The 23842-nt window shown below is 43.6% G+C and overlaps 1 protein-coding gene across 1 annotated transcript in view; it reads right to left on the bottom strand.

Annotated features, from left to right (window-relative positions):
- Positions 1 to 894: 894 nt before the first annotated feature.
- MINPP1 (multiple inositol-polyphosphate phosphatase 1) overlaps positions 895 to 23842 on the bottom strand; it is a 29229-nt gene continuing 6281 nt past the window's right edge. The window contains exon 5 of the mRNA XM_075423255.1: positions 895 to 6259. Within this exon, the coding sequence (XP_075279370.1) occupies positions 5860 to 6259 (400 nt within the window). The 3' untranslated portion in view covers positions 895 to 5859. The remainder of the gene's footprint in view (positions 6260 to 23842) is intronic.

Below are 23842 nucleotides of genomic sequence, written 5' to 3'. Positions count from 1 at the left end.
ATCAGGAGAAATAGTCTATAACTTAAAGCTCAAGAAAGCAAGAATTTAAGAATGTAAAGATAAACCATTATATCTGCCCCACCAGCAACTGCAAACTAGTATCTGATAATATTAAACTCCTTTTGAAAAGTTAGACAACTAACACAGTGACCATTTAATATATTATACATCTTAAAAAAAGGGGTAGGGGGGGATGGTGGTGCTCATGTTCTTCTCCTAGAAAGTTACACATGGCTTTGGTATCTTAATTTTAGAGACATTTCACTTCTTTTCCTATGACTATACAGTTTGGGATTGGTTTGTTTTAAACAAAACAGCATCAGTTGTTTTCTATTTCAAACTGTCTTACAAACTAATACTTCTGAAAATGAAGAAACAGCCCTTGATCAAAGATTCCAGTCACAGCGCATCTACAAATAAGCATGCAACAGACAAAGCTTAATTTTTACATACAGGTAATCAGAGAATTAATAAACTAAGTAGCTAATGGATACTCAGTAAAGAAACTCTATTGCTAAATATCTACGACAGGTTAGAAAGTATTGCATGATGTATGTTTCAAATTCTTTATCAAATCAACAGTGTCAACCTCTTAATCGAGAGAGTGATGTTTAGAAAAATAATAACTGCAGCAGATTCTGGACTGCACAAAACCACGTGTGTTAACCTTCGCCCCACTACAAAATGCAAGACATTTCCAGACATTTTGCATACTATAGAAGTATCTGCAAAAACCTTGTCAGGAAACCATCATTGTTTTTAAAACCAGGGCTCCTGGAAACAAAAGTAAATTTTCACTCACCTCAAAATGTGAGAGTAAAACCCAATTAAAACATTTTATATTAATCACCAAGCAATCTGACAACTTAAAATAATCAAAGACACCAATGCAAGTAACAGCCACCTACCAAATGTATTTTCAAGCAGAACACAGCCATGATACAAAAGATCGTTAAAGATCATTATTACTGCTCATAAAAGAGATGAAGAAAGTGTGCAGTTTTATTTCACAGCACTAAAAATCCAAAATGAGTTCTCAAAATTCATCCAGTTAGTACCATATTATTACAAATTCACATTGCACCCAGCAATTCAACAGCTCAATGCTAACCAGAATCACAGCAACAGTACTTACTAGGAGGAAAAAATGAATTTGCCAGATTTGTTCAGCTTTAGACATTTAACAAAATAAAATGCATTTCAAATGTATATAAGGCCAGCATCCAAGAATACTGTCAATATTTTTCATCAGTGTAAGCTTCCAGCTTGAGAAAGGTTACAGAAAAACTCATCAACAGATGACCGAGATGAAGTGTTTTGTCCAGAGACATATGAAGGAAGAAAAAGCATTATTTTTCCTGCAGGACTTTTTCAGGATGTGGTAACCTGCAATGCCATGAGGGAGCTGGTGGAGGAGCCGGCCAAGCCACTCTCCATCATCTATCAGTAGTCCTGGCTAACAGGGGAGGTCCTAGCTGACTGGAGGAATGCCAGCGTAACACCTATCTACAAGAAGGGCTGGAAGGATCTGGAGAACCACAGGCCTGTCAGCCTGACCTTGGTGCTGGGGAAGATTATGGAACGATTCATCCTGAGTGCGCTCACCAGGCATGTGAAGGACAACCAGGGGATCAGGCCCAGCCAGCACAGGTTCATGAAAGGCAGGTCCTGCTTGACCAACCTCCTCTCCTTCTATGACCAGGTGACCTGCCTTGTAGACAAAGGAATGGCTGTGGATGATGTCCACCTGGACTTTAGTAAGGCCTTTGACACTGTTCCCCACACCATACTCCTGGAGAAACTACGTGCCTATGGTTTGGATGAGTGTACTCTTCGCCGGATAAAGAACTGGCTGGATGGCCAAGCGCAGAGAGTGGTGGTGAATGGAGTTAAATCCAGTTAGCGGCCAGTCACGAGGGGTGTTGGCTCAGTTTTGGGTCCGGTCTTGTTTAACATCTTTATCAGTGATCTGGATGAGGGGATTGAGTGCTCCCTCAGTAAGTTTGCAGATGACACCAAGTTGGGCGGGAGCGTTGATCTGCTCGAGGGTAGGAAGGCTCTGCAGAGGGATCTGGACAGGCTGGATCGATGGGCCAAGGCCAACCGTATGAGATTCAACAAGGCCAAATGCCAGGTCCTGCACTTTGGTCGCAACAACCCCATGCAACGCTACAGGCTTGGGGAGGAGTGGCTGGAAAGCTGCCCAGCGGAAAAGGACCTTGGGGTTGACAGCCAGCTGAACATGAGCCAGCAGTGTGCCCAGGTGGCCAAGAAGGCCAACAGCATCCTGGCTTGGATCAGGAATAGTGTGGCCAGCAGGAGCAGGGAGGTGATCGTGCCCCTGTACTCGGCACTGGTGAGGCCGCACCTCGAGTACTGTGTTCAATTTTGGGCCCCTCTTTACAAGAAGGATATTGAGGTGCTGGAGCATGTCCAGAGAAGGGCAATGAGGGGTGTAGAGAACAAGTCTTACGAGGAGCGGCTGAGGGAGCTGGGGCTGTTTAGTCAGGAGAAGAGGAGGCTGAGGGGGAACCTTATTGCTCTCTACAACTAGGAGAGGTTGTAGTGAGGCAGGTGTTGGTCTCTTCTCCCAGGTAACTAGAGATAGGATGAGAGGCAATGGCCTCAAGTTGTGTCAGGGGAGATTTAAATTGGGTATTAGGAAAAATTTCTTTACTGAAAGAGTGGTCAGACATTGGAACAGGCTGCCCAGGGAGATGGTGGAGTCACCAGCCACAACACTGGAGGTGTTTAAAAAAAGTGTAGATGTGGCACTTCAGGATATGGTTTAGTAGGCATGGTGTTGTTGGGCAGATGGTTGGACTTGATGATCTTAGAGGTCTTTTCCAACCTATGATTCTATGACTCTATATGGCAGCCTGTTGAAACACTGCTCCCTGAGCTAGTGCCCAACTTTACAGAAGTATTTTGATCCATTTTAGTCTTCCTTTTTAGTAGATGAACAAATTCATTTATACATTTACTAAATAAAAGGGTCATACCGAAGTTACCTTCCCAAAGGCAAGAATCAGTCACACGAGCAAGTGCCTAGTTTTACATGTCCAGACACTTCTGTTGCTACAACTGTGCAAAGTTTCCACATTGAGCCTCTAATTCTGCCAAAGGAGTGAGTCAGCACATCCTTTAAATACAGATCAGAAACCAAACAGCACATTTTCCTTTTCATTACTTGCTGACAGCTGCTGAAGATATATCTGTTATGCTGGAGGTATGACGGGCCTGTACTCCAAGACAAAATAGAAAACAGCCTCTTGAAGCCCTTTCCACAGAATTTAAGTATACAATCAACTTGGTAATGCAGAAGTAAATGATGCTTCCCGGTAAGAAGGAATTCTTTTGGTTCCTCCACCTCATCTGGCATATGACCAAAAAAGCAGTCAAGTGCAATGTATTCCTCCTCCATAAGGAAGAAAGGGCATCACTTTTAACAAAAGTGATGTCTTAAAATCAGCCTCACTGAACTGACAAACAGAAATCCTCCATCTGTCTCCAACAGTCAGGGTTTAATCCCTTCTGTTCAAATCATGAATCATTACAGGATGACTGACTCACAGAAAAAAATATTTGTTCAAAGGTAGATTTACCCTCCCTTGTATCTGCTATTTACCAAACTTAATTGCCTTTAAACAAAGGCTCATTTCGTTGTAGCTTGCCTCAAGTGTTGCAATGAAGTTCCTAACAGGCATCTGTCACAGTAATTATGATCAGTTGACTTAGTCGCAAGGTAGGATCATGTAAAAAAGGAGACATGCAAAGCTGATATAGCAGTAAAAGTCATATGCTGGGGCTGACAATTATCCTGACCTATATTCCTACATTTGTTTCAGCATTGATACTCCTCCCTAACTGTTTCACCAGCTTCAGAAAAAGAGTTGCAGAGCTAACACTGGCGAATATTTCACCATGATGTTAATGCTGAAATATCCACCAGTTTTAATCAGTATCTTCAGCAATCAGAAACTTGTTCTCCACAGAAATCAGTGCACTAATGAAACGGGGCTCTACGTCCAATGTAGGAGAAAGCCCTTAACTCAGAGCACAACAGTAAAAAACAGTTTTAATTGCTCCTTAACTTACATATCTGTAAACCTTAAGTGTTTTTATACAAGCCATATTAAAAAAAAAAAAGTGAGAGAAGCCTAAGTTCTCAAGAAAAATCAAAAAATTAGACACTGTTTAACTCCTCAACTTTGAGCCAGTTTGGCTTTCTCTTTCCTGTTTTTGTTTTCGCAACAGTTACGTTCCCAGTTCTGAAGGTGAGCCTAGAAGCAGCAGCTACCCTTCAGCAAATGAGAGTATAAACCTTTATAGTGCACTTGACACCCTGTGGTAATCACTTACACAAACCTTTCACCCGCTCCCCAGTAAACACAGCAAACTATGCCTCACTCTTCGGGGTGAGCTCTGAACACTCATAGGCTGTGAGTACGTACTTCAAGAGCTACCAGCACCATAAATCCACACCCTCACTTGCTTTGGGGCAACTTGTTCACACAGCCATTCCCTTCTGTGTGATGAAGGAATTTTTATCTGACTTACTGCATTTCAGACATTTCTGGACAATTATCTTCATTCTTCCTTTTTCTGCCACACTGCAGAGCTTTAAAATACTTTCCAACTTTCAGTAGCAACTGAACTTACTTTAAGTGCAGTTGCTTTAAAAGATCGCCAGTACTTGCATGCAATTAATTTATTTAAAATCAGCTTCATTTCAAGAACAAGGTGGCATGTCAAATGTGTAATGCCTCCGTAAGTGACAACACATTCAGTGCATCAAACCGAGAAGTCAAGTCTCAGCCAGACACTTTAGAGTCCAAAATCTGCCTAGTTTAGGGTTAGCAACAATCCCATTTCAAGCAGGAGGCTGGACTAGAGACCTCTAGAGGTCTCTTCCAACTGGAGCTACTAGGAAAACTATCAGCACCTGAACCAGATCAAGGTGTTCATAGCTGTAGCACAGCCTAACCTGAATGCCCTAGCCCCAACCTTTAACACAAGAAATTCATGGAGTGAAGTGAAACGACACACCAGATTAGTTAGAGAACAACTATTCAACTCCCAGAGCACCTTAAAGGAAGAGTGACTACTTCCTACTCCCCGAATTTTTTGTGGTGTTGGTTTTTTGTTTGCCTGTTGTTTTTTAACAACTTCTTTTTAAAGGAAATTTACTTACCATGGAGGCTCTAACTTGCTGTGCGGGATGGGTCGATGACAGCTTTAAGAATTTTAACTCCTGGACCCTTTTCAGGTAGGTAATGCACGCAGGAACACTACAACTCTTCCAGCTCTAAATGCCCAAAAAAAGAGATGTTTGCATGGTGCTGTCCAGGCAGAAGTTGGGCAGCTCTGGACAAGGACTATGTACCCCCTCCCTCCTAGAGGGTCAAGAAAAGGAGCAAAAAAAGCTCACAGGTTTGTATTCATGCCTGCCACAGGAAAACAGTAGCTAGCAAAACAGGCAGCGCAAAGGAATACTGAGTAAGTCTGACTACTTTCAGCTCTGATAGAAGTTGCCCTAGCTCTTAAATCCATCTATGGCACATCCATAAGAGGAATGACCAATGAAATTACTTATTCCTACATATAAACACACAGGTGCGTTTCACCCTGCATCATGTATTTGTTACAAATGCTCAGTAAAATCCCTGTTACAGCATTTGTTTTTGTAATTCTATTTATGTAATAAATAAACAGTGCATTGAGCTAACCGAGACAAGCCATCAAATCTGCAAGTTTAGAAAGTCAACACAGCAGCAGAAAATCATCAAAAGTGCTTGCTCACAATGTCTGGCGCATAGAACCGAGGTCAATTTGCAGAATACCCACTGTTTCATTCCCTCAAAGTTCATCAATAGCAGTAATGTTAATTTTTGGTAATTCACACTCTTCTTTGAAATGGCAGTTTTCCAAGATGTCCTTGTAATAGTCCTTGAGGTCCGCATAAGTAGAAATGGCTTCATTCGAGTGATGAAATGACATCAGTTTTTCATTCAACAGCATCTGCACTTGATACTCTTCTTTAGAGGTTTTCACTTGATCACAGTGGTAAAGAACAAATACCAGGTTAGCTGCATAAGGCACAATCCGGCCACTGCGAAATTTACGATGTGTTTGTCTGACGTAATTGTTTGCCTTGAGAGGCTCATCATCTTTGAAGAAACCCATAAGGGCAAGCAGCGGCTGAAGTGTCTCTGCATGTCCAACTTGTACAATCAAAGGTGAAGAAATGGGTTTTGAACTGAAAAAGAAAAAAGCACAAAGGATAAGCAAGAGCCTGTGCTTTAAAACAAACATACCAACATATTGCACAGCTGTCATCAATGAAGGCTTAAAGAAGTAGACTTTGAACTGGTTCTACTCCAGTGCCCGATAAAAACCTGTTTGGGAATTCCCGTATATTACAGACTTTTTCTAAAGCATCCAAGCTTCCTAAATTTTGTCCCAGTTTAAGATATTGGCTCTTAAATGAAATGCAAGAAGTTGTACTAAATGCAGTTAGGCTACAGCTAGACTCTAATATAAATACGGTAAGCAAAAAGCACGAAACAGATTGATGGTGTACATCCATATACTCAGTACATCTCCCTGTGTGAGCCTAGTCACTTGTGCTCTTCCCAAGTACGGGAAGACCAGTGATCATGCTACAGTTGATATACTGGTTTTGGATTAAACATAAAATTTCTAAATAGCTTTGCCTCCTCGCATCAGGAATTTTGATAATTTTTGTAAGAAGGGCAGCAAATCACCAGGCCCTTCATCGGATGTGACAGAGTCCCCTTCCACTTTCAGCACATGGGAAGGCTCGAGGACATCGCAGTAACTCATTATTTCGGTAATGCAGATCCATTGCAAATACATATAGCCTTTCCCGCATCATGGGCTGTATTTGGAAAAACTCCCTGAGACTTTATTTTTTAATCAAATAAAATTTTTACTGCAAATCTCATAGATTTGCATTAGTGCAAACCTATGGCTAAAACACAACAGCTTTTCCCAGGATGTTGAGCTGTGTTTAATAGGATGGATTAGAGTCAGTAATTTTTTTTTTGTTCCCTGGCATATGCATAAAGTACTTTATTTTAAAGTCTTTTTAATAAGCTTCTGCCTAAATTAATCCAAGGCGCAGCAAAAAGAAGCCCCCACATTACCATCATTTTAGACCCGGAAAGTTTAAAAGTTTCCAGCACTAATTTTGCTAGATTTGAGGATCAAAAAGCTTTTCCAATTGCTATAATAAAGGATAACTGACAATTCAGTTTCAAGATTAAAATTAAGTACAAACTTATTGTCACATTGAGAAACTACAGTAAACCGCTACTACCCTCTGGCCTAACTACAACCACATGACTGCCTGCACAAGCAAATCACTGATTTAACACACAGACTGCTTCCCTCCCTGGCACACCACCATCAGTGCAGGATTTTTTTTTTATTTCTTGCCTACCTCTACAACCACTAATGCTTTTAACCACGTATCATGCTAGAACACGAATCATAATTTGATAACAAAATATTGCCTTTTTTTTTTTTCCTTCTTCCTATAATATAGTTCAGCTATTTGGAAGGTTGATCAGCATTTACCAAAGTTTAGTCATTGGAAGAAAACAGTTGTCCCTCCACAACTTATTAGTCCCAATTATAAGCAGGACTACTACTACCACTAACTCTCCAGAGTACCAACGAGTCAAAAAGTTTATGCTCCATCAGCACACAGGCTAGCAAATTAAGCCACTGACTCGTAACACAAACAAAGTCTAAACGAAGACAGTTTGTGCAAAAAAAGGTTACACATTGTTCAGCCAAAGGAAAGATAAGAGCTGGCTTGCTGTATGAGGAAGCGCTGGCCGAGATGAAAATCTGCCCCTTGCTCCATAAGGATGGTGGTTTTTTGGGACCATCTCCAAGTGGCACTCAGAAGCCCACGTCACTTGTTCTAGCATATGTAAATACACGTTTAGCTTTCATGAGACAAGAGGTGATGTTTGGCAACACTCCACCTGCCAGTGAAGTCCACCCACAGATAAAATACATCTTGATTGGCCTGAAAAGGAGGCGTTTCCCTCTGCTCCAACCTAAAGTCTGAAGCAACTGAAAAATGGTTAACTGGGGAACTTGCCTGTAGATTCAAACTTTGATGAGATAAGCAGGAATTCAGCAGGGGCACAGGATGGGCTCTGTACTACCAGCTCGATATAGCCATGCTGTTTGCGTAGTCTGAAACACACCTTGCACCGTTCTGCTCCTTGGTGAGCCTGCAGCTCTTGTGACTATACTCCTTAGACATGTATGCATATTCAGACACATACTCTCCCTTTTGACAAAATATCACTTAAAAAATAAGTATAAGAAACCTGCCTCTGCTTCCTGTTCAAAAGAAGCATTAAAACCACAGAAAGGTTCTCTATGGAGGATGTTACATATTTTCCACCCATGCCTTTGCTGCTCCAAGAGGTGTACATTCACTATATTCCCTCTTCCAGCTCCTCCAAAATCAGCGGTTCTACCTACATTTCTCCCCTTGGTTGTTTATGAACCTCCCCTCCAATTCCCTCATTTTAAAATTCTAAAGTTTTAGGATCCTTCAACCCCTTTCTCTTCCCTTCCCACTCCCTTCTTTGTTCCCTGCGCTTTCTCATTTGACTAGTTCATTTATATCCTCACCCTCCACATACACATTCAGGGAAGGCTTTCTGGGTTTTAGTACACATTCACATCCCCCCTGTCTGTTAACAAATAGGAACAGCAGCAAAAAACCACACATATACAGAAGACAGAAAGCTATTCCTTTGACCTCCTGCAATTTCCAGCTCAGAGATCTGCTGGGCCAGATGTGGCTTCTAATGTCATGTAGGGCCGCTCAGTAAATCTTTACTTTGTCAAATCTCTGCTTAAATCCACAAACATTTATAGCACGCACAACAAACGTCCTGTGGAAAGCAGCTGCACAGCTCCACACACTGCTCAATCTTTTCTATTTGTAGATGTTATGTACCATTTAATCCTTTCTACTTATAACTTTGCAATAATATTCTTCCCAAGTTGAGAAATCCTACCTTAGTCATTCCACAGTTTTTCCAAATGACCTATATCCTTTTAGATCAGAGTATTAGAAATGCAAAATACTCAAGACAGTAAGCTACATCGTAGCCATGCTCTCCGTTTTCTTAATTCATGACATCTAACACCTTTTCTAGTTAGCTTACAGAAGTTCGAGACACTTCCAGACAACTATAATGACCCCAAAACTCAACACCCGAGCAGTAAGTTATCCCACATTCTACTGAGACACAAGATCATTTTACCATGGGCATTACTTCACAGATACTCAATTTTTATGCCCAGTTAGTCTCAGAAGGTCCTCTTACAACCCTCCTAGTAAAAACAATTTATCTTACTTATCTTGAATAAAAGTGCTTTTTTTTTTTTACCCATGTAAGTGTAGTCGGTTGTGAGACAACCTAAGGACCTTCCCCTTAGCCCCGGGTTGCGTGATTTCTTTCGATAAAAATGTTTGGAAATCATGACTGTGTCTCCCAGATCACCCTATCTGTATGTTTGCTGATCCTTCCCCACAGCTCCAAGAACTCTCAATCATTTTTCCCACAGACGGGGCTGTAATTCTGACTCTTTCCTGGAGCTGCTTTGTTCATTTTTCCTTTATTTAATTATTTGTTTTTGAATCATCACACCTGCCAGCCCCCATAAGCTTCTTAGCCAAAACCAACACGCACTGACTGTTATTTCAGCTATTTCATTCAAGTGCTTTTAGCACTCTTGGGGGAATATCATCAGCTCTAGCAACTCGGCACATTTTCATTTCATCACAGCTGCACGCCCTTATACATATGCCTGCTTCCAAACATGGTGGTCTGTATTTTACAGTTTACTAAGCAAGGAAGCTAGTAATGTAAACATGCTGCTAAAGCCTGCAAAACATAGTATGTAGGCATCATTCACTCCATAGGGAGTGGATTTCACACCCCCATATAGCCCCCCAAAAAAGTTTCAGAGATGCTAAGGAGAAAAAAAAAAAAAAAAAAAAATCACATCCTGGCTATTAGGTCTGGCTTTACAGCAAGGTTTGGCTTTACTTTCCAGCTCATGTTAGTAGGAATTTTTAAATGTCAGCAAATTACAAAAAACATGGTTAACTTCTTAGTTTAAAAAAAGCAAGACACATGTTTCCAAAGCAGGAAACAAATTACAGCATATACACACACAGAAGCTTTAAAGATGAAGCAAAGAAAATCTTATGAAGACAAAAGAAAGCATAAACAAGGCACTCATTCTCACTGTAACTTGAGTTTATATTTCAACTGCTTTAGTCTCATGAAATCCTTATGTTGAAAGACCAGATCACCTTGGGAGACAAAACAATCCTCTCACACTCACAGCTATCTCACAGTATTATTTTAACAAGAATTAAAACTGTTTCCTTATAAAATACAATCCTGAGCTTTCAAAAGCCTCTAACACAGTATATTTGGTTTCTCATCAGCACTGGATATCTAAGACTACTTAACCACTCCCTGTTCAGTCTCTGGAGTCACGACTCCAGTTCTGATGTGGTTTCATATCATCTAAAAACGACAATAAAAATCACCATCAAGGTTAAAACAGCAACAGTAGTGTTTTTAATTATGGGGAAAATCATGAAAGATTGCCTCTTCAGAGCATGCACACAGGCAAAGGTTACTACTGCCTCTACATTTCTGATAAAGACAGGAGTGCAAAGCACAATCACCACTGTGACTGATGACCACTGATAAATTCAAAACAGTAGTGCAGGTTAATAAAAATATTAAACAGAAGGCCTGAGGTTTCCATGCTCAATCTTCTTTACAATCGATTAATGACTCAGCATCACATGGCAGCATCAAAGTTCTGAACATTGTACTCTGGCAACTGCTAACGATACTTCACTTTTCCCCACCTTTTTATTTAACAGTAAATAACTTGGGAAAGCACACTGATCAGTACAAAAAAAAGAAAAAAAAAACTAATTTCTAGCTTTAAAGGGAGATGAAGAGACTGTGCATAAAACTTTGCCATAAAATATTAAGAGCTTGTCTGAAAGTGATTGCTGGCAATTGGTTTCATATTCATTTTATGTGGCACTTGCAAACGAGCACAAGTGGCTGTCACTAGGCAGAACACAAGCAGGGTTCATTGAAGAGATGTGTCAGCTTCAGCTACTGAACGGCCCATGCTATAACGTTGGAAGTAAATCTGACCACAGCTGAAAACGAAGAAGTTAATGAACAATTCATCAGCACAACCCGGAAAGCTAAGTCTCACCATGGAAAAAAAGCACCTTGGAGAAGCACAGACACAGGTTTTATCATTCAAGCAAATTCTAGTTCTCCTTTATCTCAGCAGATTCAGGTTTAGCCCTGAATATTCTACATCAGCTCACCCATCCTCAACAGCAGATTGTTCCTACTCTTCCTAGGACTATTGATATATCACCTTAGATACAGAAGAAGTGAACTTTCTTTTAACTGAAGTTTATTTCCTAAGCACCAATGTGACTTTCAGCTAGAGACAACCCGAACCTCTGGAGACAGAGGGATAAGAAATACTTCCTACAGCAAAGCCTAACTGTTCAACCTTCAAACCCTATATAAAAATCCCCCCAACAACTTCAAAGAAGGCAAGTTTTCACAACTGTTAAACAAGCAAGCTTAGACTACATTCTGTCCTTTTTCTCCCCAATACAAAAGCCAGGACGAAGGACTCAAAAACCTCTGTTTTCAGCTATAGGATGAATTCTGCATCCCTCCCACCTCACCCTGTGATTTACTTCTGGAAGAAACACCCGAAGGAACCCTAAATCTACAAGGAAACACCAGTGATCAGGGAATGCAGTGGCAGTGGTGGGACTCAGAGGGCAGCAGAAATGCTTAACAGTGGCGTTGCTCAGGATATTATCACCCATGGGAAGAAGGAGAAAAAAATAAATTAAAAAAAATTATCTGCCAAACAGTATTAAGTTCTCATGTGCCAAAACTTTCACCTTAAACAACAGAACAGAGACAGCTGTGCTCATTCATTTCCAGAATCAGTAACAACACAACAAAAGGCCACTACAAACACTGACAAGACAAACATTTTCTTGTTTTCCAACAAGGACATACATGAGCTCACTCATGTCAAAGGCAAACTTGAAAAGCTGTCAAGAATATGCAAAACTCGTTTAAAACCCTGATTAAAAGGCAACAGCTCGTACCTAGTCCCACAAGAGTTAATCACCCAAAGCTAACTAGGCTTCACTACATTTCACTTCAGACCTTCTGCAGTTTCAAAGGCTCTTATCTGAATAATCCCACCTCTCATGTTCTTACGGACCTCAGAGATCAAACGTGTTACTACAGCAGCATCATGCTGATGCTATATGTTGAACTATCATGATGAGCCAAAACCCAGTCAAAGGGGTCATGCCAACTGTCAAACCCTTCCCATCCAAGGTGAATACTGGTTTGATCAGTTCATTTGTGTGTTAGTTGCCTGGGTACTGTTTTACTTGGGTTTTTAATTCCTTAGATATGACTCTATAGAAGTTGCTGAGATACCTTTTCAGAGCAATCCTGATCAAGCAAGTATTAGGTAATTAATGTGAGATTAAGTACGTTCCTGGAGGCTTGAAAGGCACAAGCAAATACCTATTTCTAGGCAGACAGACAAAACAACACACTCCAGGCAAGCTCCCCTGGACTGCCCAGGTATCCGAGAGAAGTCAGCAAACTCACACACACAGCTCAGAAACGGAGACTCAGGTATGCTGCTGAATGTGCTACAAGGACCTATGGAGAATTTCACGTCTCTACCTGGTTTCCCCAAAAGCACCCTTTGATCATGTCAGAAGCCCCATCTTTGAAAGATGGAGCTATCAAACCCAACCATACAATATGATACAAAGCTGCTGTTTGAGACATTTACAGTTTATCAGCGGAAGTCATCACGTTTCCCTGACTTTCTGGAAATGGACCTGCATATTCTTCTGGTGTACTAATGTAAACTGTGTAGTCTATTGAACTGTACAGCGGCCATGTTGTTCTGTCAATATATGAACATCTTCTTACAGGGATCAGTTTACCCATCACACCCACAATGCCTGTTACCCTCTGAACAGATATACTGAAGTCAAGCAAATTTTTTTTTTTTGTAAGTTATATATCACTATGTAATTAGCAGATGAGGTGACAAGCACCTAGTCCAGAAGCTTTTATCACAGGCTCTCCCAGTACCCCAAAGAGCCAGACGACACAGTGCAGACACCCCTAAAGTGGCCCCATACGAAGCCACACAGAGCTACCCACACCTCCATGCCCCCTGAGTAACAGAGCCTCTGGGGAGCACAGTACCAACACCTCTGACCTGGCTCTGCAAGAGCCACTTCACACCGCACAGTAAGCCCACACAATACATATCTGCCTAGAAACTGCCCTGCAATTCAAATAATGTAAATTACATGTCTACATGTCATCACCCTGGTTCTCCTTTGCAGCTGCTCTGCTGCTGGGTGGGTGATCAAACACACTGGTTTACAACTCCCACCAAGTGATGCAGGACATCCTGAACCTCCCAGGTGATGCACCCAGAGAGCCATCAACCCACACTGTGCAAACACTGGATCACAGCAGCAACCAGGAAGTTCTACTAAAGAAAAAAAAAACCCACACTAAACAATCTGGACCCCAGCAAAAAGGGTTTTTTCAAATTCAGTTATATCATTTCTACTGCATGCGTGGAAGCTTTTTGCTCTGTTCCCTTTGTACATACTATAAAAAGATAGCTTTGAACTGTTAATTGTTTTTAGATCATGTATTGAATTATTTTGTACTGAGTCATAGTTTTGAAAAGAGCAATTAGAGCACAGCAGTAAATGACTACAGAAAGGTTATCAATTATGTTGTCAACTGACCTGCAAAGAGGAAGGCAAATTACATGAAACAATAAAAGTTAACAATAAATTGGCAAATTAAGCTGTTTACTGTACGGCTTAGCCTAACTACAAAGATCACCTCCACTTGATCTTGAACTACATTCAAATTCGAAGAAGTCTTTTTTTCAAATACCTTGCTCCTGCTTACTCTCAGAGGAAACCACTGAATATTTTGCAATGTGTACGTACAGCTAGGTTAGTATTTTCAATCATTAGCCACATACTATAAATATTGAGATGGTGGCACAAACAATACCTCCCAATTTCCAGAGCCTTATGGTAATCCTTTTGGACAGTACGAGTAATAACAAGTATTTCATATTCTCTTTCACGAGCAAGAAAAACAGACTTTATAAATAGCTAGTAGAAAAAAATTTTAAAACAGCTTTAATAAATAGTCGATATCCTTAAACTGTGTCACAACCAGTTTTCAAATCCACCTCTGCACAAGTGCACAGCTGTTAAGGTTTTTTTAATGAGATCAGCAGCTTCGTATTGCATGAACTACCAAAATACACAGATTTCTCATCAACATGCACAGTTCCTATTTGCAAAACAGCACTCTCTGATCACAGATGTAAGGCTCAGCTGGGCATCTCACAGAAACCTGAAGCTGAAAAGCAATGCACATCTTTATCTCTTCTACATACAGTTTTCCTATAGATCCATACCCTATGCTGCAGCAACAGGGACTTCCTCCTGCAACCGTAGGGTTTCCCCTTTCTCCTCCCAAGTTCAGGGTGCCACATCTCCCAGCAAGGCAAAAAGCCAGTGAGCAATGGGGTTGAGCAGCCAGTCCCATGAAACACGCAGACCAGCTATGCCTCTTGAGGAGGGATGGGGGCTGATCAAGTCTGAGGTTATTCCTACCATCAGCACCACGTCAGGTGTGGGGATGGGGGAGAAACATACTAGGCTTTGGTCACTAGCCATAGCCCACACATGAGCCACAAAGAACTCAATATTTCTGAGGTAAGGCAATACTCATTGATTGCTCCTCTACGTCCTCATGTTGAAGCTTCTGTAAATACCACAGCTTTGGAAAACGGGACACTTTCTAACTGTTAAACAAATACTGACTAGTAAGAGCAGCCTTTCAAGCGTTCATCCACAGCAGCACAACTGCAAGTGAACACGCCCTTATGTATCACTACCTGGCAGTTTTACCAACATAATGAAGACCTGAGACACTTTCAGTCAGACCTAGGCTCCAGTGTGGAAAAAACCCAACAGTTTAGGGAAGAGTATTTCCCCATTAGTTTATCTGCCACGTAGTTGCGTAGCCTGACTCTGTATTTTCTATTCTTTGCAGGAAGACTTCGGAAAAACGCAATTCTTACGTCTTCACAAAAATAAAGTGCTTTATGGACTAAGACAACTGCCTAAGTATGCCATTTCAGTACAACAAATCACTTAACTTCATATTTGTCTCTTGTGATACAATTTTTTTGACAATTGATAAAATTTATATAGAAGAGACAGTCCTGGCCTCCAACCTCTCCCTACAAAGGTAACTACAACATTTCCTTATAGACTGGTAAGAAGGTACGGAGGAATGTGGTCCTGAAAGGCCCACTGTGACTGTGGTAAAGTCTCAAGGAGTACATGCTTCTTACTGAAGAATTAACCTTTATTAGACATTTATACTTCATTGCTACTACAGTTGCAGACGAATAGGCCCATGCATGGGTGTGCTAATAGCAGGTGGTCACTAACGCAACTATCAATAAACCCAACATCAGGCCCAAGTTCCTGAATCCCGACAGGTATTCCAACACCTTTGCAGCAACTCTCTGGATGGCGACAGTTGACAAGTATGTAACGAAAATCCCTTTTAAAACCATCTTCTTGCACAGCAAGACCTACACAGAAGAGACTACTGCCAGTTTAAACCAAGAATTCTCTTGGAATTTATATGATGAAAGATCCTAAAAATGTCTGAAACTTTTGCACTACAAATTGAAGTTGAGACTAACTAGCCACAGGCATTTATGACCACCTTCACCATTTTCTTAAGGACAGACTAATTAGCAGAAGATATTTTCCACCAGAAGAAAGAAAAGTGAGCTTTAACAAGGCAACTAATAAGGCAACTAAGTTCAGTGAGCAATCAGATAGTAAGGTCAAGAAACACTTCATGGAAGAAACAGGGTTACAGTAAAAGCAACGTTTCTTTTTTTAATTCAGCTGTAACTGGGAATGAAAACAGGACAAAGCTATTGAATATAAATACCTAAAGCATGCTATAAAAATGCAGCATTGCCAACACTGTTCTCCTAAGCCTGGAGCAGAACAGATAATTCAGATCCCTCAGCTTCTTGCTGGAACAGAAATGGTCGCCCTTCTGCTTCTGGACAGCCCAATCTAAGCTTTCCAGAAAGGAAGGAGAACTTGGACAAAAGACAACACTGGAAGTAAATTTATTTGTCTTAAATTCGTAAAGCTAATAGCCAGTTACAAATCAGCACTAAACACCACTAAATCATAGAATCATAGAAAGTTTTGGGTTGGAAGGGACCCCTAGAGGTCATCTAGTCCAACCCCCCCGCAGCGAGCAGGGACACCACTAACTAGATCAGGTTGCTCAGAGCCCCGTCCAGCCTGGTCTTGAATGTTTCCAGGGATGGGGCCTCCACTGCCTCTCTGGGCAACCCGTTCCAGTGTTTCACCACCCTCATTGTAAAGAATTTCTTCCTTATATCCAGCCTAAACCTACTCTGTTTTAGTTTAAAACCATTGCCCCTCGTCCTGTCACTGCTGTCTCTACTAAAAAGATTGTCCCCATCTTTCCTATAGGCTCCCTTTAAGTACTGAAAGGCTGCAATCAGGTCTCCCCGCAGCTTTCTCTTCTCCAGGCTGAACAAGCCCAACTCTCTCAGCCTGTCCCCATAGGAGAGGTGCTCCAGCCCTCGGATCATTTTTGTAGCCCTCCTCTGGACCCGCTCCAACAGTTCCATGTCCTTCTTGTGCTGAGGGCTCCAGAGCTGAACGCAGTACTCCACGTGAGGTCTCACCAGAGCAGAGTAGAGGGGGCAGAATCACCTCTCTCGACCTGCTGGCCACGCTTCTCCTGATGCAGCCCAGGACACAGCTGGCCCTCTGGGCTGCCAGCGTACATTGCCGGCTCATGTCCAGCCTTTCGTCTATCAGTACCCCCAAGTCCCTCTCAGCAGGGCTGCTCTCGATCCTTTCATCCCCCAGCCTGTATTGATAGCAGGGATTACCCCGACCCAGGTGTAGGACCTTGCACTTGGCCGTGTTGAACCTCATGAGGTTCACACAGGCCCACCTCTCCAGCTTGTCCAGGTCCCTCTGGATGGCCTCCCGTCCTTCTGGTGTCTCAACCGTACCACTCAGCTTGGTGTCATCTGCAAACTTGCTGAGGGTACACTCGATGTCGCTGTCCATGTCATTGATAAATATATTGAACAGCACTGGTCCCAGTACAGACCCCTGAGGGACTCCACTCATCACTGGTCTCCATCCAGACATTGAGCCGTTGACCACTACCCTTTGGCTACGACCATCCAACCAATTCCTTATCCACCGAATGATCCACCCATCAAATCCACGGCTCTCCAGTTTGGAGAGAAGGATGTTGGGGGGGACCGTGTCAAAGGCTTTACAAAAATCCAGATAGATGACGTCCATAGGTTTTCCTTGTCCACCCTTCTTGTTACACCATCACAGAAAGCCACTAGGTTGGTGAGGCAGGACTTGCCCCTGGTGAAGCCATGCTGGCTGTCTCGAATCACCTCCCTGGCCTCCATGTGCCTCAGCATATCTTCTAGGAGGATCTGTTCCATGATCTTCCCAGGCACAGAGGTGAGGCTGACAGGGCAGTAGTTCCCAGGGTCTTCCTTTCTACCCTTCTTGAAAAGGGGCACAATGTTTCCCTTTTTCCAGTCACTGGGAACTTCCCCTGACTTTTCAAATACCATGAAGAGTGGCTTGGCAACTATGTCAGCCAGTTCCCTCAGGACTCTGGGATGCATCTCATCAGGTCCCATGGACTTCTGTACGTTTAGGTTTTGCAGGAGGTCCCAAACCTGGTCTTCACTTACAGCTGGAGGGATTTTACCCTCCTGGTCTCCTTCATGCCATTCATCGACTCGGGAGGGGTGAGGAGAGAGGTTGCCAGTGAAGACTGAGGCAAAAAAGTTGTTGAGTACCTCAGCTTTCTCCTCATCTGCTGTTGCCAGTTTGCCGGTCTTGCTCATGAGCGGGGGTACGCTTTCTTCAACCATCTTTTTCCAGCTGACATACCTGTAGAAGCCCTTCTTGTTATTTTTCACATCCCTTGCCAAGTTCAGCTCCAGCTGTGCCTTGGCCTTCCTGACCCCATCCCTACACAACCGGGAAGCTTCCCTATACTCTTTCCAGGAAGCCAGTCCCTGCTTCCACTGCCTGGGCAGTTCCCTCTTCTTCCTTAGTTTGACCAGCATCTCTTGCCTCAGCCATGCCAGTCTCTTCCCTTCTCTGCCCGACTTCTTACACTTGGGGATCGAGAGCTCTTGTGCTCTGTGGAATACATCCTTAAAGACCTGCCAGCTCTGTTCTGTTCCCCTGTCCCTGAGGACCGTTTCCCAGGGAGTTCTTCTGACTATCTCCTTGAAGAGCTGGAAGTTTGCCCTCCTAAAATTTAGGGTCCTGACTATGCTCTTCGTTATTCCCATTTCCCTCCGTAGCGTTAGTTCCACCAGCACGTGGTCACTGCAGCCCAGGCTACCTCCGATCTTGACATTCCCAACGAGCTCACTCGCATTGGTGACCACCAGGTCTAGTATCGCATCCCCTCGGGTAGGGGTACTTATTACCTGGCTTAAGAAGTTGTCTTCAATGCATTCTAGGAACCTGCTGGATTGCCTACAGCTTGCCGTGTTGCTTTTCCAGCAGATGTTGGGGTGGTTGAAGTCCCCCAGTAGGACGAGAGCCTGCGAGCGCGAAGCCTCCTGGAGTTGGAGGAAGAACGCTTCGTCTGTCAGCTCCTCTTCATCTGGCGGCCTGTAGTAGACACCAACCACTAGGTTCCCTTTGTTGCCTCTCTCTCCGATTCTTACCCATAAGCTTTCGACCTGCTCGTGGCTATTCTTCAGGGACAGCTCTTCACTCTGTAGTGTTTTCTTGATGTAAAGGGCAATGCCCCTGCCCCTCCTTCCTCATCTGTCCCTTCTGAACAGCCTGTAGCCATCAAGAGCCACATTCCAGTCGTGGGATTCATCCCACCAAGTAAATAGAAACAACATTCTACTAGAAGACATTTCATCATCACAAAGGTTCATTTTCCGAGTTGTGGTGGGTTGACCCTGGCTGGATGCCAGGTGCCTACCAAAGCCATGCTATCACTCCCCCTCCTCAGCTGGATAGTGGAGAGAAAACAGACTGAAAAGCTTGCAGGTCAAGATAAGGACAAGGAGCTCACTCACCAATTACCATCATGTGCAAAACAGACTCAGCTTGGGGAAAATTCATTTAATTTATTATCCATCAGATCAGAGTAGGATAATGAGAAACAAAACCAAATCTTAAAAACACCTTCTCCCTACCCCTTCCTCCTTCCCCAGGCTCAACTTCATGCCCGATTTTCTCTATCGCCTCCTCCCGAGTGGTGTAGGGGGGACGGGGAATGGGGGTTGAGGTCATTTCATCACATATTGTCTTTGGTGCTCCTTCCTCCTCAGGGGGAGGACTACTCACACTCTTCCCCTGCTCCAGCATGGGGTCCCTCCCATGGGAGACAGTCCTCCACGAACTGCTCCAAAGTGGATCCTTCCCATGGGCTGCAGTCCTCCACGTACTGCTCCAGCATGGGTCCTTTCCACGGGGTGCAGTCCTTCAGGAACAGGCTGCTCCAGCGTGGGTCCCCCACAGGGTCACAAGTCCTGGCAGCAAATCTGCTCTGGTGTGGGCTCCTCTTTCCAAGGGTCCACAGGTCCTGCCAGGAGCCTGCTCCAGCACAGGATCTCCATGGTGTCACAGCCTCCTTCAGGCATCCACCTGCTCCGGTGCGCGGTCCCTTCCACAGGCTGCAGGTGGGTATCTGCTCCTCCATGAACCTCCAAGGGCTGCAGGGGGACAGCCTGCTTCACTGTGCTCTTCACCATGGGCTGTAGGGGAACCTCTGCTCCGGCGCCTGGAGCACCTCCTGCCCCTCCTTCTTCACTGACCTTGGTGTCTGCAGAGTTGTTTCTCTCACATAGTCTCACTCTGCTCTTCGGCTGCAGTTGCGCAGGGTTTCTCCTCCCCTTCTTAAATATGTTATCACAGAGGTGCTACCACTGTCACTGATGGGCTCGGTCTTGGCCAGTATGGGTCCATCTTGGAGCCAGCTGGCACTGGCTCTATCAGACACAGGGGAAGCTTCTAGCAGCTTCTCACAGAAGCCACCCCTGTAGCCCCCCTGCTACAAAAACCTTGCCACACAAACCCAATACAGAGTAATGAACTGCTGCAAAAGTATTTAACCTGCTTACCTGAAGTTGCATAATACCATAAAAATAAAAGAGACACTCATGTACAGACATATGCACAACCAAACATTTTCTACAGTTATTAGCACAGGCACATTTTTTTAATTTGTATAGTTTCTTCTTTTCAGCTCTACTCTCGAATTGCTACAGGATCCATGGTAAGTTACCTCCCTAGATGAAAAAGCGTTAGTTGCACCTCTACTCTCCAGATGACAAGAAACACAAGCTGTTTCAATTTATCAGCAGTGGCAGATTTCCACGTATTATTAAACGCACCGGGTTACCCAACTGAGATTATACTGAAGTCTTCAGCACTTTAAGAGTGCCACCTGATGTTGTGGGATGGAGTGACATGCTCCTTTTCGGCAAGGCAATGCACTTCGGAAGCTTTCAGTTCCCACCTAGGACGACGCAGACTAAATAGCCTGCTCACTCAGCTTTGAACTTTGTAAAATATATAGGGTCCCAATCCTTTACACACACGCATAAACTCACTACCTGCTTCCCTCTGTGCTGGCAATACAACACAAGAGCCCCAGAGATTGCAATCAAACTTCTGCAGCCAAAGCTGCAAGACAGGATGAAATTATCTCGGTTCTTTAGTACTCTGCCTCAGACACCTGCTCTTCCCCAGGGAGCCTGCTCCACCTTGTAATTTAGTGACTGCGGATCTAATCCTCAATAATTCAGAAGTACAGATACAGATTTTGTCAACTACGGCATTTTTTTTTATTATTAAACAACTTACAGGGATATCTTATACACAGTTAAGATACACACAGCTGCTTTCTAACTAGTGCATATAATTAAAGGACTAAAAGGATGTCACTCTTCAAAGAGTAAATTACACTAAAAGCAAACAAATTTGCCTTACATGAGTCAAGCTACATTAAGCAGTTATTTCTAAGATTTCAGCAGGACAAAGGGGCCCTAAGGGTCTTGCTTGTCTGTTTTCTTTTAACCTGCACTTCTTCTCACTCCCAGTTCTTACATTTTCTGTTCATAGAGACACACAGAGCACGTGACAGGGGCAATCACAGCAGTGTGCTTGTCAATCTGTTCAGTTGGGTGTTAATGACTTGTGCCCTAACGTATTTTTCATTTAGCTCTCTAGTAGGCTGAAGAAAGGATGCAGTGAAGTAGTTTATTTCAAGGTCTAGCATCACCACTCCTTTTTTTCCAATCAACAACAAAACGAGAGGCATCACCAACGCCCAGCCAGCCTTCAATTTCCAGATACCAGAGTGATCATTTGACAGCACAATTTCTTCAGTCAGCTTGGCTGGAGAGGGATCCCTATCACCAGCTGTTACCTTCAGCCCACCTTTCATTCACAGGAAGTCCTCCCCAAAGCCAAACCTATTTCATGTCTGCACCTGCCAAGTTTTGATCTGTTCACGGCAAAATGAACAGAGTCGTCTTTGTGCTGGCTGGTGCACAGCACAGCTAAGATTCAGAAAGGTCCCTGATCGCTGCTGTCACACAACACAGCAAAGTCCTGTACGCTTTGACTCTCATTTCCAATCCTGTACGGCCCCGTTCCCTGGGCTCACATAATCATTAAAGCAGGATCAAGGCACCAATCTGGATGCAAGTGTTGGGAAACTCGATGTGTACATCTCAAAGGTAAATTTCCAATGCATTTACCTTCTCGCATACTAAGCTGATACTCTGTTAAAAACAGACATGTCAGTCTGATTTTTCAGGTGAATCCCAAAAGAAATTAAGATGAACAGTACTTGTACTGTTTACCTAGTGATAACTCCACTTCAGATGAAAGAAACCACGTCATATATTAAACAAGACCTCAACATTCCTCTGTCCCTCAGAGCTGCAGTGATGAACACAGGGTATTTCTCTGCATCCCATACTAAAGAACAGCAAAAAAGCCAATCAGGTGTTTGAGAATTATGCTTCAACTGACTTACCACACAGTAGTTCTACCACTGTTTATGTCCAAGTTGGATCCTCAGTCAGCAAACTCACAAGAACAAAACTTCTTTGCTGTTTTCTCTACTATAAAAAGGTTATAATCAACTTTACGGACCATTCCTCCGACCCAAAATGTGAATGCTACTTCTAATTTCAGTCTGCCAACTAAAAGGAAGAAAAAATAAAGTCTTCCAACAGGTTATCATGTAAAATACATATAATCAGCCTCCAACGCAGTGATTCATCCTGAGTGTGCTCACTGGGCATGTGAAGGACAACCAGGGGATCAGGCCCAGCCAGCATGGGTTCATGAAAGGCAGGTCCTGCTTGACCAACCTCATCTCCTTCTATGACCAGGTGACCTGCCTAGTAGACGAAGGAAAGGCTGCGGATGTTGTCCACCTGGACTTTAGTAAGGCCTTTGACACTGTTCCCCACACCATACTCCTGGAGAAACTAGCTGCTCAAGGCTTAGACAGGCGTACACTTCGCTGGGTAAAAAAATGGCTGGATGGCCAAGCACAGAGAGTTGTGGTGAATGGAGTTAAATCCAGTTGGCAATGGAGTTAAATTCATTTGGCAGCCAGTCACGAGGGGTGTTCCCCACGGCTCAGTTTTCAGTCCGGTCTTGTTTAACATCTTTATCAATGATGTGGATAAGGGCATTGAGTGCTCCCTCAGTAAGTTTGCAGATGACACCAAGCTGGGAGGGAGCGTCGATCTGCTCAAGGGTAGGAAGGCTCTGCAGAGGGATCTGGACAGGCTGGATCGATGGGCCGAGGCCAACTGTATGAGGTTCAACAAGGCCAAGTGCTGGGTCCTGCACTTTGTTCACAACAACCCCATGCAACGCTACAGGCTTGGGGAAGAGTGGCTGGAAAGCTGCCCAGCAGAAAAGGACCTTGGAGTGTTGGTCGACAGCCGGCTGAACATGAGCCAGCAGTGTGCCCAGGTGGCCAAGAAGGCCAACAGCATCCTGGCTTGTATCAGGAATAGTGTGGCCAGCAGGAGCAGGGAGGTGATCGTGCCCCTGTACTCGGCACTGGTGAGGCTGCACCTTGAGTACTGTGTTCGGTTTTGGGCCCCTCACTACAGGGGGCAATGAAGCGAAATGAAGCTGGTGAAGGGTCTAGAGCACAAGTCTTCTGAGGAGTGGCTGAGGGCGCTGGGCCTGTTTAGTCAGGAGAAGAGGAGGCTGAGGGAAGACCTTATTGCTCTCTACAGCTACCTGAAAGGAGGTTGTAATGAGGCAGGTGTTGGTCTCTTCTCCCAGGTAACTAGTGATAGGATGAGAAGCAATGGCCTCAGGCTGTGTCAGGGGAGGTTTAGATTGGATATTAGGAAAAATTTCTTTACTGAGTGGTCAGGCACTGGAACAGGCTGCCCAGGGAAGCTGCGGCGTCCCCATCCCTGGAGATGTTCAAAAAACATGTAAATGTGGCACTTCAGGACATGGTTTAGCAGGCATGGTGGT

This window comes from Opisthocomus hoazin, chromosome 6 (assembly GCF_030867145.1).
Source record: "Opisthocomus hoazin isolate bOpiHoa1 chromosome 6, bOpiHoa1.hap1, whole genome shotgun sequence".
NCBI classification, from domain to species: domain Eukaryota; kingdom Metazoa; phylum Chordata; class Aves; order Opisthocomiformes; family Opisthocomidae; genus Opisthocomus; species Opisthocomus hoazin.
This window is presented reverse-complemented; position numbering and strand designations above follow the sequence as displayed.